The sequence below is a fragment of the Panthera leo genome, chromosome A1, assembly GCF_018350215.1.
Source record: "Panthera leo isolate Ple1 chromosome A1, P.leo_Ple1_pat1.1, whole genome shotgun sequence".
Taxonomy (NCBI): Eukaryota; Metazoa; Chordata; class Mammalia; order Carnivora; family Felidae; genus Panthera; species Panthera leo.
In genome coordinates, this window is record NC_056679.1 from 232,955,908 (window position 1) to 232,969,549 (window position 13,642).

A 13,642-nucleotide genomic window follows, 5' to 3' on the forward strand; every position below is an offset into this window, starting at 1 on the left:
AGAGATCGTGACCTGAGTCGAAATCAAGAGTCGGTCGCTCAACTGGCTGAGCCACCCAGGCACCCCGGCCTTTTTTTTTTTTTTTTTTAACTTTTTCTCATTGTATTGTTCATAAATGCCAAGCAAGACATTCTGGGGCTGGAACAGCCTACCACACTAAGGCACAAGCTCTCGCTGGGAAATGCGCCCAGGGGACAGCTGCAGGTCAGGAGAGAGGACAAAGGCGGGGCTGAGAGCGGCGCTGGCCCTCTGCTATGGATGTGATAATGCACTTGACGAATGCAGTCGTGGTTTCGTTCCGTAAAGGTGATCGTAGGCGGGAGGCGACTGGCCGATCAGTGCAGTGAGACGCAGGGCTGTGCGTGGCCTTAGCATCAGAGGCTGACGGAGTGATGATTAAGATGCGTTCTGCACAGTGTCTGGGCACAGGCTCCGGGAAATCTCCTCCCCGCCCCCCACTCCAAAATCAAACAGAACAGCCCAAAAATCAAGTACTCTCCTGCAGGTGGATCCACCTCCCAGGGCATTTTCTTTTCTAGATTAAATAACACAGTAGCTCACTGGTGGTTGCTTTTTCTAGAAGAAAGAAGAGAAAGTTTGGTGGAATTGAGTAGCCCTCAGACGACTTGCTTTTACGTCGGGCAGCTCGGACGACCCACCACCAGCTTCTCTGACCCCCCAACCCACTGCGGAGGGCGGGGGGGGGGGGTGGCGCGGATCCAGCCACGCAGAAACGTGTGTTTCTTACTTTCTGGAGATACAGAGAGGGGAAACTGGGCAGGGGACGAGAAGCTGAGATGTTAACTTCGAAAGTAATTTCAAAACTTTTCAACATTAACTTGGATACGTGATGGGTTAGAATGTAAATCTGGAATACATTTTTAATTTAAAAGAGGAGACCTGAGAGGAATTTCAGGTGCTTGGGGACACCCCCAGGCCCTCGACCACAGGGTGGACGTGCGATGCCGTCCTGCCTTTCTGCTGATCGTGATTAACGCTGCAGTGAGCTCACCCTCGGCTGATCCCACCTTGGGACACTGTCAAAATCTGTCGCGTCATCTCGAATTCTGTGTCTTGAATGAGACACAGGAAAAACAGAGAAAGCGGAACGTCACACTGAAGGTGCTTAACGCGTAGCTCCCGGTGACATGTGTCTGAGCATCTCCACCACCACGCTTGACGCAGAACTTTAAGGAAGTTAAAATTATGCAGACATTTCTACCAACAACAATCCAGAGCTTGCGGACGAGGCTGGACACTGGGCATCGCTGCTTACTTACACGCCTTACGTATATGCTGTCCACAAAGGATTTGTCGTATTCAGCTGAGCGCCCAAACAGAGCCGGTTCCTTGTTATCCACCCCACCAGCCACCGTCCTGTTGAAGCTCCCCACCCCCGCATTTTCAGAATTAAACGCACGTTTCCTATATTCAGGTGGATTAGCATAATGGCCGGGTCCATAGGAAACGATAACACTCATCCCTTGAGACTTTTCAGTTCTGCAAGAAAAAAACTCCCAGGAAAAATCTGACAGTGTCTTGTGGTCTCTGTGGCAAGACCTTGACAAGGGAAGGGAAAGTGTCTTCAAAACAAGAACATCTTCCAGCAACATCGACGCTCATCAGCATCACCGTCACTGCCAAGAGCACTTGGTGTCCTCCGTGGTGCCAGCCGAGGGCTCTGGGAGACAGCGTCACGGGTAGGAACCGGAATGGCCACTGACTGGTTCAGCAAAACATCCAGTACTCACGGAAAAACGGGGGATGTCGTAAATGCCAGAGAATTAGGAAACGGCTTCTCCTGGACCTTCTGAATATACCAGAAACACCCGGGCTTCTTCCACCATGACGTGACTTCCCAGAATCGCATTAAGAGCAGGTAATGGTAAGTATTGGGGCATCGCTGGCCTCTATTTAATGAACTTTCAGTGGCACACTCAAAGTAGTCTCTTTTCTTCTTTAGAGTAGGCTTTCCACACTCGTGAATCTGCCGGAATATCTTTGATGTCACTTCCTGAATTATTCGTTGAGCTGGAGTTTTTCTGGTGCATACTTCTCCCGTTTTCTTCGCTAACCCTGTTGTAAAAACGTCCCTGTTGGCTTGTAACATCCTTTTGGCTTGTCCATTATCAATGTCAAATTTGGTTCCGAAAAGGCCCCCGAAACATGGGTCACGGTGAACCCACATAGAGGACGACAATACGGTCCAAATGTGTATTCAGAAAGTGGCCTAACGCTGCCTTATAAACAGAGATGCCCTCTCCAAACTTGCCCCTGAAACGTAAGAGTCCAAACAAAAACCGATCCTGTTCCTGAAAAGACACATCTTCCATGAGCCTCTGTCTTCAGGGAAGCAGGTGAGGTGAGACTTTTCATTACAGCCAGTATTTGGGCCTTTCTGGTTATTAAGGAGTCTACCTGCTGTTATTCATTTATCTAACAGATATTTCTTAGCACCTACTTACTAGAGGGCAGGCACAGTTACAGGCACTGTGGTTATCAGAGTGGTACTCAGTTCAGATCTGCTCCTTCCTCGATTCTAGAGTGTCTGTTACCTGCCTTAAAGAAAAGAGGGCAGCAGATGACAGAGCCCCATCTGCTTCCTCTAGGGGAGACATTCTCCAGCTTTGCAGGGTGACAGGGCCGCTTGGTCTGCAGGAACACCCACGGTGAAAGCCAGAAGTCTGGGGTAGGTCTGCTAGGAATGCTCAGTGTTGACAAGGGGTCCAGTCCAGGGGCCAAGGTGGGCCCCAAGGGCACTGACTATCACAGCAGAGCACACATTCCAGAAAGAAGACCAGGGCAAGGACCAGGAAGCCAAGAGTGAAAAGGGAGACCAACGATGCAAAGACCAGAAATAAGTCAGAAAAGGGACGGGGCCAAGCACATCTTCAGTGGCACGGATGAGCTCTGTCAGGACTGGGAGTGCGGTGTGGCACTCCTGGGAACCAGCTCCCTCCTTGAAGGGAGCCACTGGCTTTGGGATTTAGGGATGTTCCATCTCCAGGTCCCGTCCCAGATCAGGGGGCTTTTGTTTTTCTGAGGATCCCAGTGTCTTAACAGAAAGGAGGTGTACCAGCGTCTACACCATCGAGGCGAAGGATGAGGAAACCTGGGTCAGGTGTTTGATGGGGAAACCTCTTGAATTCTCTCGAACAAAGAACACATATGCATTGGTGGGTTTTGGCTCCGGGAGGGGTTTAGGGTTCTCTCAAACACACACTGAGGCTGAAGAAATCAGGAGGGAAATGGAGAGAGTCTTTGTCTTAGGAGTCTCTCGTTTGTTTGTTTGTTTGTTTTAATATGTTTAAAAATGTTTTTAATGTTTATTTATTTTTGAGGAAGAGAGAGAGCCTGATGGGGGGCTCGATCTCAGGAATCAGATGCTTAACTGACCGAGGCACCTGGGGGCCCCTCATTTGCGATTAGTTTTAAACCGATATTGAGAAAATTTGTTGATTTCAAGGTGTTCTGCTATCCTGCCAAGAACAGTCACCTTTTGGTGGAGGAATGCTTGGGGGGTGCTGGGGCAGCTCGTGCAGGAAGCGGGTCTGGACAGGCCAGAACTGTATGGGCAGGAAGAGGACGGGGAGGCAGGTCTGGACGGGCCAGACCTGTACGGGCAGGAGGAGGACGGGGAGGCAGGTGCGTCCCTCCTCCTGGCAGGACGCTGTCTTCCTTCGGAGTGGAGGCAGGTTCTGGAGGCTTCTCAGGGCAGCCCTCTCTGATTGTAAGGTTCTTATGAAGACACGACCAGAAGAATACACACAAAAGATCTTGAATGAAATGAAAGGGCTCGGGAAGTAAAAACTTTTCTTCAACCAAGTAACTCCTCTAGTGCTGCTCGGTTCTGACCCGAGATCGTGTGTCTGTCTCAGGTCCCCAGGAGTAATTCTCTCTCCATCAGAAAGCCGCTGATCTAATTGCTTCTTTGTCTTCAGATGTGTCGCATGTTCAGGAGCCTCAAACTTAATAAAGGGAAATTCAGTGGCCTTGTCTGCTGCGCATAGAAATCGGTAACGCCACATTTACATAGGGATTTGAGGCAGGCTCCCTGGATGTGGCAGAGAAATATTCAAGCATGTTTGCTTGGTGACTCTGAGAACTTATTGGAAAATTAACTTCTGATTTCATTCTCCTCCTTGCTAAGGAATCATAAACCTTCCTTAATACCATTATGCATTTTTGCAACTCGACTACTCTTCAGCTTGATTACAGATTATTAAAGCTTCATGGTGTGGAAGACGATGGAAATTAAATTACGTGAAGAGAATGCACTGCCACTGTGTTTCTGAAAGTTCTTACTGGCAAGAAATGTGCACGCAGTGGGGGGCCCACTGTCCTTGACACTGAACCTCTGATGGAGAAGTAAGTGGCCATATGCTGTCAACACAAGCCATCTTTCTGGAGCCACACATCCAGGAAAATATTTAAGGCATTTATTTTACATTAAAAGAAATATATAGATATTTTACAAAGGATTATGCAACACGCCTACAGAAAAAAACTGGAAGCCTGGCGGGTCTAGAAATAAACCCAACACTTGATGTAAAAAGTTTTGCTATCAAGATGTGTGATGGACAGTATCATAATGATTCCATTTTTTTTTCGAGCAGGGAACAGGTATTCTAAGCTTATGGAAGTGATTTGATGGCAGGAGACCTTTCATAAACCCAAAGAGGGGCTTGAGGACCATTTTCAATATTTCCGAACTCGGGACCCGATGCTTTCACATCATATCGTCTGATCGTATCCGGGACCGGATTATATCATAGGTCCACCTCTTCCTGCAAATCAATCTCTTCATAGAACAGAGAATCGCCAGCTGCCAGTACCTCCTTCCACACCAGGGTATTTTAGGAAATCTCCCGTAAGATGTTGAACTCTGTAACTTGTGAAAGTATCCACTTACTTTTCCGGTGTATGTGGATTCCTCTGTTTTGAACTGGGGTCCACTCTGCCCCGCAGGGCACATTTGGCAACGTCTGGAGACATTTTTTGTGGTCATGACTCGGGGCGGGTGGCTGTGAGTGGCATCTGGCGGGTAGGGGCCAGGGATGCCGCGACATACCCTATAATGCCGAGGGCAGTCCTCCCACCGCCCGACACAACAGAAACTTACTCGCTCCGAAGTTTTATAATGCTGAGGAAGAGAAACCCTAGGTTATTGTTATCAATACAGTACAGATTGGGGCAGTAATCACCTCCCTAAACCTCCTAAGGGTATATGATGATAGATATTGTATATAATCTATAGTGAAGACACACATCAATTTTCTGCACCACAATTTCAAAGAAAAGCCCACACAATGATTATCAACGGCAAGGATACCGCTAGTCTGTGTTTACTCAACACACACTCACGTCATCAATGTCCCGTGAAACCACCACGGAGAAGGAAGAGGGCGCAGGTTACCTCTCAAATAAGACCTGGCTGTAGTCGTCCAGGACGTGGGCGTGAGTGTGGAGAAGGATGGTGTTGTAGCCTATCAACGCCGCCATCATGATCAGCATTTTCAACTCATAATTCACCCGCAGGAAAACCGAGCAGGAAATCAGTCCCAGAATGCAGCTGTAGATAAAGTACTGGAACAGGGAAACATATCAGATGAACGTTTAGGATCTCTTCTGCGAAATGCTGGAATAGGAATTCACACTGGGGGTCACCACCAACCCCCAAGCTCACGCACGCAACTTCCGAACTGGCTGTGAAAAACAGATGCCCTTTTCTGTTTTCTGACCCCGGGGTACACGCCCGAAAATGTGTGCTTTAGAAAAGAATTACTCATTCCGTGGCTTGCTGACCCAGTGAAGCATGCCCAATGAGAACAATCGTGCGTATTGCCAATAGAAATAATTCTTAACGATCTACACTGAAGGCAGGTCATGACTCGCAAATGTCATTTGCTTCTCGAAGATGAAAACAAGTGACTCTGTACACAGGTATCGATTTTAAAAGCTATAGTACTTAGAATCTCTTTCGGCCTTTCAATTCTTAATTTATGAAGATATAAATCATTACCGGGGGTTCTGTTAAAAGCATAAGAAAGCCTCGGCATTTTATTAAAGGAGAAACTGCAGGTCCAAAGCAGAGAGGATTTGACAAACTAACAGCTTTGGCCGGGGTGAGTCACAGAGTCCCTGGAAGTAGGCAGGGAACACGAGGGAATGGGAAGAGCTAGGTGTGTGGAAAAAAGCCAGCACGTTGCATCCCCTGTCGTCCCCAGGAAACAGTGACACACGTGCCCTACCGTGGTGCTCCCTCGCCATTTGCCCTACGGGACATCATCGAGATGCGACAGCCCCAGCCAATCTTGCTTTGCTCACTCATTAGCGGGGTCCCCAGTGACCCAACCTGGTTGTGGAGCATGTCTCCATCTATAAAATGAGGGGAAGAATGCCCTCTGTTTTTTTTTTTTTTTGAATGTTTACTTATTTTGAGAGAGAGAGAGAGCAGAAGCGGGCGAGAGGCAGAGAGAGGGAGAGAGAGAATCCCAAGCAGGCTCCACACTGTCAGCGCAGAGCCCGATGTGGGCTCCATCCCACGAACCGTGAGATCACGACCAGAGCCGAAACCAAGGGTCAGACACCAAACCGACTGAGCCGCCCAGGTGCCCCTCATATCCTCCTTTTAAGTCACTGAAAAGAACAAGCAAAGCTTGCGGCCCAGAGCCCTGCCAGCCAGGAGGGATGTGGTAAGTGGACACGGTCGCCAGGCCCAGGGGGCCTCTACCTGTGACACGGCCGTGTCCTCAGGAACCAGGGTTGGTTGCTACCGGCATTTCTGGAACAGAAGCAGCACTCAGTAAAGTTTCATGGTATAATGAAGCATAGATCCGACTGATGTTTGACAGACCCTGTCTTTAAAAACTAGCCCGGTCTGTCATTTCCATTATATGGAATAAGCCACGGAAGGCCAGCGATATTAGCTCATCCATCCTGCTCTTGGGGAAGAGAAGTCGAGAAGCCAGCCGCCCTGGTCACACAAAGCACTTCCTTCTCTGCGAGAGGGAGGTTTGGCAGCGAGGTGGCCACACAAGGGCTAATACAGATCCGTACTCATCAGGACTCAGACCTGGCATTTCAGCTTCCCGAGGAAGACCAGCCACCGCCCTGGATCACACAGCCACTGGGTCACCCTTTAGGAGGTGAAGCTTTCCTGAGCAAGGCGGCCTTACAGGTGGCAGCGTTTTACGGGACACGGAGGGCTGTAAGCAGAATTTCCATGGCCAGATTACCTCCCCGAGGGGGGGTTCCCCACTAGGCTGACCCCACTCTCCCCGCAGCAGAGAATGGGGGGAGGAACAGAGGAAAGAAAGGTGTCCTGATAGGACTGTTGGGGCTGGCCGAGTGGAAACACAGAATCGAGGCAGGGAGACCTGGCTCAGTTTCTCCCAAAACAGGAGGTAGGGGAGGGGCGTGTGCTCCTAAACCAGCCCTGAGTTACATGGAGTTCTGCCACCATTCCCTTAGCCTGGTGACTAAGTCCCCAGCTCAGAGGGCAGGCGTGAGGGCTCAGGGCCAGGAGGCGCCTCAGGCCTGGGGACAGACACAGAACCCAGAGCAGGCAGCTCAGCAAATTCCCCAGGGAGGGCTGCTCAGGGACCGTGTACAGCAGCTTCACGGGGAGCCTCATCCCGCCGAATCCGACAAGATAACAGGCTTCTGTGTCTCATGTCTCCTTGCATTAGTTCATTTTTCTGCTATTTCACTGTTCATTTTGAAAGTTACCCTCCACGATGGGTTGGCAGTTTAAAAAAAACTAAACAAGTGAAAGCAGGGGCCTTCCCCACAAAGTCCGAGAGGCCCTGGTTTACAACCCAGTGGTCTCTCAGTGAGTAGTGGAGAGTAGTCTAGAACCGCTCCTCGAAGGCCATGACATTGCCTTGGGGGCCGGCTGTGGGGGAAGCTCTCAGTTCCAGCCACGATGCTGCTAGTGAAATGATGCGGGAGACCTCAGGATGAACGTCGTCAACAAATGTGTCACCGTGAGTATCGGTGTATGCACGTGCACCTGGTGGGGGGACACAGGGTCACACAGGATTTCTGTAGCACCCCTCCTTTGAACTAAGTGCCAACACCTATACAAATACAGCCTATGGATTCACTTATTTTATTTTATTTTATGTTTTATTTATTTTCGAGACAGAGAGAGAAGGGGGGGGGGCGCCAACCGGGGAGAGGGCCGGAGAGAGGGAAACAGAATCCGAAGCAGGATCCAGGCTCCGAGCTGTCGGCACAGAGCCCGACGCGGGGCTCGAACCCACGAACTGTGAGATCATGACCTAAGCCAAGTCGGACGCTCAATGGACTGAGCCACCCAGGTGCCCCTGGTTTCACATTTTAAAATTCGTGCTTAGGCTTTTAAAAAGTTTTCCTATTTCAAGAGTATCTACTGAAAAACGTACGTCAATGGCAAGCGGCATTTAGTCATTTACTATTTACTTTCTAGACCGTCTGGAGGTCATGCACAATGTGGTCTGGGAGTTAATTAAAGGTAGGCTGGCAGCCTGCAGACAGCGGAAGGGGGGCGTGTGAACGAGGGGGATAACCTGAGAGGGCCAGGCCAGGCGTTCTGGAGATCGGCTGTCTCCACCACATAACGAAGCCGCCAGGGAGAACACCGACTGGGCAAGAGTCCTGGCGGCAGGCTCCCGAACGGACTTCCATTAGGATGTAATTACTACTGACCTGATTTCCGCATAGTTTCGATGTAGTTGATATGTTATTAGTTAATGTGTATATTCTTTATTCATATTGAAAATCATTACTATTACTTTAATTACTAAACATCATTTGTTAATATCCATTAAGATTAGGTGAACAGAGTTAAAATTAGTTAATATGGTTATTAACATGTTTGATATAGCTAACTGATGAAATCAATTTGCATTTTTTTTTTCAATTTGCATTTTTGCGCCAAGGGAACAGCGGCTATCATCTTGGATAATTCAGTTAGGTCTCTTTGGCCTCAGTTTCCTCACACGGAAAATGAGAATTCCAGTAATAGCAAACTCACAGGGAAGCTTTTCAGATATAATGATGTAAATACAGATGTAGTATGAACTGCCTCCATGGCAAAAATCCTTTGTGGTAGATTTTGTTGGATATTTTAAAATGACTTTTTCCCCTCCCACTACAGGAATAATACATCTGGTGTTAAAACTTAGGGAATATACAAAGGACTCGTATAAAACTAAGGGTCTCCTATAATCTCCAACCACGAACTTGAGCCGCTATTAATTCGTTTGGGTATATTTTTCCATCCTTTTTTTGTGGGGGGTGTGCTACTTATTCCTGATATTTTAATACTACTCAATACTGATACTGACATTTTCGAAAATTGGGGAATATTTGGGATGTTTTTAAGTGACACTTTTCAATTAATAATTTATTGTGAATATATATTTCTATGTCATTAAATATTTGGCTACAATATCTTTGTCATGGCTAGATATAACTAAATAGCAGAATGAATTTATTTATTTATTTAATGTTTATTTATTTATTTATTTTTGAGAGACAGAGAGAGACAGAGTGTGAGCAGGGGAGGGGCCGAGAGAGAGAGACAGAGAGAGAGAGAGAGAGAAAGACACAGAATCTGAAGCGGCTCCAGGCTCTGAGCCATCAGCACAGATCCTGACATGAGGCTCGAACTCACAGGCCGCGAGATCATGACCTGAGCCGAAGTCAGAAGCTCAACCTACTGAGCCACCCAGGCGCCCCAGAATAGCAGAATTTATTTAAACCATTAAGTTTATTCTAACTCGTAGGTTCTTTACTTTCTTTGTTCTTGGAGTTACATGAACACTTTGATGAACACCTTTGTTGCTTAGTGTTGATGCCTCTAAGATTAATTTCTTTTTTTTTATTAATTTTTTAATGCTTATTTTATTTTTGAGAGAGAGAGAGAGACAGAGCATGAGCAGGGAGACACAGAATCTGAAGCAGGCTCCAGGCTCCGAGCTGTCAACACAGAGCCCGACGTGGGACTCGAACCCACGAACTGTGAGATCGTGACCTGAGCTGACGACTATTACAGATTACGGTCGAGAAGCGTTACATCTTCTTGATGTAACAAGAAGCCGTGAATGTGGACATGAGTGTGGACAGTCCTGCCCACTCCCTCGTCGAGCTCAGATATCACGGACGATGGGGTCTGAGAGGAATCACGTGGAAGTTGTGCATGGCTCTCCGATGTTCCCTTCCGTCTGTGAAGGGGGAAGCCAGGATGTTCTCAGGCCCTTCTGGGACTCTTAATAACTCTAACACTGCACTTTCTGTGCAGTGTTTGAGCACATGGGGAATCCTTGGCAGAGCTCATCATAATCTCTCTTTCTGATGACTTATTACTGGAACAACAGTGGCTTGTTGACAAAATTCTACCTACATTTTAAAGAGTCTATTGTGTATTTTTTCGTGTTTTTTTTTTTTTAATTTTTTCGAATCTTTTAAGGCTGAGTAAATGTTACTCTCCCCCATTTTGGGTTTCTAACGGTTTATGCTTCTTTTGAAAATAAGTCATACCAACTCACCTAATGAGACTCCGAATGATGACCTTACTGCTTTTAGTGACAAACAGTGGGTTGTTGCATCCACAAATACCGGGTGGAGAGATTTAAAAAAAAAAAAAAAAAAAGCTTTGCCAGCTATCCTTTGTTTTTATGCAAATGTACGTTCATTGCAAATGGCTGAAGTGCCCTGTGAATGCTGCCTGGGACGCTCTGTCCCTCTGCCAGTGGCCTGGTACCTCTGTGCATGCCAGCGCCATTCTTTCAAGGAGGGAGGGCCAGACCGCAGTTCACGTAAATCTTTCTCTACAGAAGGCGGCTTCAAATTGCCCACAGTGAGATCACAGCCAATAAACCCTTGCCATGCCTCCTGTCTCTCACTTTTCATGTAACTAAAACAGAAAAGATGTTGTCTAGCACTCACGGGAGCTCATGATAATGCTTAAAATGAGAACCAGGGCCCCTTGGACGAGGGACAGATTTATGGCAGGCTTTCTTCCCATGCCCATGGGGACATTATTAGGGACCTTGGTCAGCTTGCCTCAGAAACCCTCTCAAAAACACCACCAGACACCCCAATTCTGTACAGAGAGCTGGAAGCTTCCCAGGCACTGAAGACAGGAAATGGGAAAAAGGATCCAAGCCAAATATCAAGGGAACAAATCAGCAAAAGAAGAATGAGGCAAGGAATCTGCTTTATTACCACAGCTAATGGAGTCTAAAAAACTGGCCAAAAATCTTTAAAGTATACACACTAAATCACCAATTTCAGTCTCCAAAATAGTTCCTTTAGCACTCTCGAAATGTGACTCTATGGGACAGAAACCAGGTGGGAATAATCTACTTTAGATGATTAAGCGAGAGGAGACTATCAAAACTTCTTTTGCATTAATGATTTATGAAATGAAGTTACTAAATAGTAAATAACTGACTTAACCCTTTCCACCAAAGAGACCGACATATTAGCCGGTTTTGAAATTTGAATCTTGGCCCTTCTCTGGAGGATGGTTAAAATGAGTCAGTCGGCAAGGATTATTTGAGGATATAACCAGTGGGCAGCGTCTACAGCCAAGGGAGAGGCAGAAATACGAGAGGCAGTCCCCATCATCAGCAAGGAAGCCAACACTATTCCACCGGGACTACTGGCAAAACCCATCCGCAATGAACCCAGAACTTCAGTGACATACAACGCAACGTCAAACGCTGAGATACATGCTATCGAATGTAGCACTAAGAGAATAAAAGCAGAGACATCTGTGAGAGCACCAAAAGGACACTGTAAGTTTGCACCGTAAGTGTGTCTAATCGGCGTCCGTCAGCCTGGCTGGCAGATTTTGGCTGGTCGGGACTTAACTCAAGTATCCACACCAAGGAGGAGAAGTGAAATCTACAGCAGATCAGAAAGTGGAGACCATCACGTTAAATGGGCTCACAGCTTAGAGCAAGACAACCAGAGCAGTAATAATGAGTGAAATGCTCTTACCGGGAGGAAAAACAAATTCTGTGCTCGCAGAATCACTGCCTGATTGTTTAAGGCAGAAAGACTCGTGTTTGATGTGTTGGCAGGCGGAGGCATGGCTTCCTCTGGGTCGCTCAGGAAAAACTGCAAAGAAAATGTTTTTTCAGTGAATTAGTGCACCAGAGATTAGAGAGGCAGCGGGGGGGTGCTGCATTATTAATGACTGCGTTCCTTTTGCAGCATAAGCAGGATTACGTGGGCAATCTGGCGTCTGTCTTTCAAATGCGAATAGCTCCGTCTTCTGCTGTTTGAAGCTTTGAGAATTTCCATTAAATAAGTAAATAACTATTTATTGTTGCGCTCCACACTTGTCGTGGATTCCAGAACGGTAAGACAATATTAACGAAAACAGAAACACTTCTGTGCGATGTTAAATTAGAAATGTACAAAGCACAGGGCAGAGGGCTTGGTCGGAATCACATCTGAGGGTGACATCACCTCACACACAGACACTCAACTCTACCGAGAAAGCAGAACCTTCAGGTTGTTTTTTTTTTTTTTTCAGAGTCTTCACCCTCTTGCTTCAAACATGAACTGGGTCAATGGAGTTTTTGACTTTAAGAAATTAATTGTGTGGGCAAAATGCACTACTTGGCATCAGCATTTGTATGTATTATTTGTGAGCGCTTGGCAGTTCAGGATCACGAGGGGTAGAATGTGGAGAGGGTGAACGCTCTGAGTAAGGACTGCTGGAAAGGGGTCCTCGCTCTGGAAAAAATAAGTAATCCTGAGAAAACTAGCTCTTAAGCCATGGTCCCCTGTATCGGCACCCAGAAGGAAAGTGCCAACCAGTTGGCGAGGTAGAAGAAATTCAGTCTCTGTCTCTCTCGGTCTCTCATTTTTTCCCCCGGTTTTTCTCTGTTTCTCTTTCTCTGCGTTTCTGTTTTTCTTTTTCTCTCTCTCTCTTTCCCGGAGAAGCTGCAGCACGTTATTTTTTAACATTATTTTTTAACGTTTATTTATTTTTGAGACAGGGAGAGACAGAGAAAGTGTGAATAGGGGAGGGGCAGAGAGAGAGGGAGACACAGAATCCGAAGCAGGCTCCGTGCCAACATCAAAGAGCCCAACGTGGGGCTCAAACTCACACACCACGAGATCATGACCTGAGCAGAAGTCGGATGCTTAACCGACTGAGCCACCCGGGCGCCCCTGAAGCACACACTACCGAGGTGGCCACAGACCAGCCACTTTTCCGTGCCATGGCTGAGGGTCAGGGAAGTGGGCAGTTGAAGGTGAACCAGAGGATCACTCCGGCCAGGTACCCTTCCCTGAAAGAAAGGCATCTCATCCAAAACCTGGACTGTGTGTTCTGCATGGGGCTAGCGATACGTATTCAAGGGCTAAATGTCCATTGGCTGATGGGCGGATAAAGAAAAGGGAGACACACACACACACACACACACACACACACACACACATTGAAATATCACTCAGCGATCAGAAAGAAATTTTGCCATTTGCAACAACATGGATGGAACCAGAAGGTATTAGGCTAAGTGAAATAAGTCAGAGAAAGACAAATCCATGATTTCACTTACGTGTGGAACTTAAGAAACACAACAGACGAACACAGAGGAAGGGAAAGAAAAATGAAATAAGACATAGAGAGAGG

At 47.2% G+C, this 13,642-nt stretch overlaps 1 protein-coding gene across 8 annotated transcripts in view; it reads right to left on the bottom strand.

Moving 5' to 3' along the window:
- ADCY2 (adenylate cyclase 2) overlaps positions 1–13,642 on the bottom strand; it is a 412,867-nt gene that overhangs the window by 46,587 nt on the left and 352,638 nt on the right. For all 8 annotated transcript variants that reach the window (XR_006206545.1, XM_042953381.1, XM_042953369.1 and 5 more), the window contains 2 exons: positions 11,995–12,114; positions 5,417–5,586 (listed from right to left, as the gene is read on the bottom strand). Coding sequence is in view for 7 of the 8 variants with exons in the window: in XM_042953381.1 (XP_042809315.1) it covers positions 5,417–5,586; positions 11,995–12,114 (290 nt within the window). In the remaining variant the exon portion in view is untranslated. The remainder of the gene's footprint in view (positions 1–5,416; positions 5,587–11,994; positions 12,115–13,642) is intronic.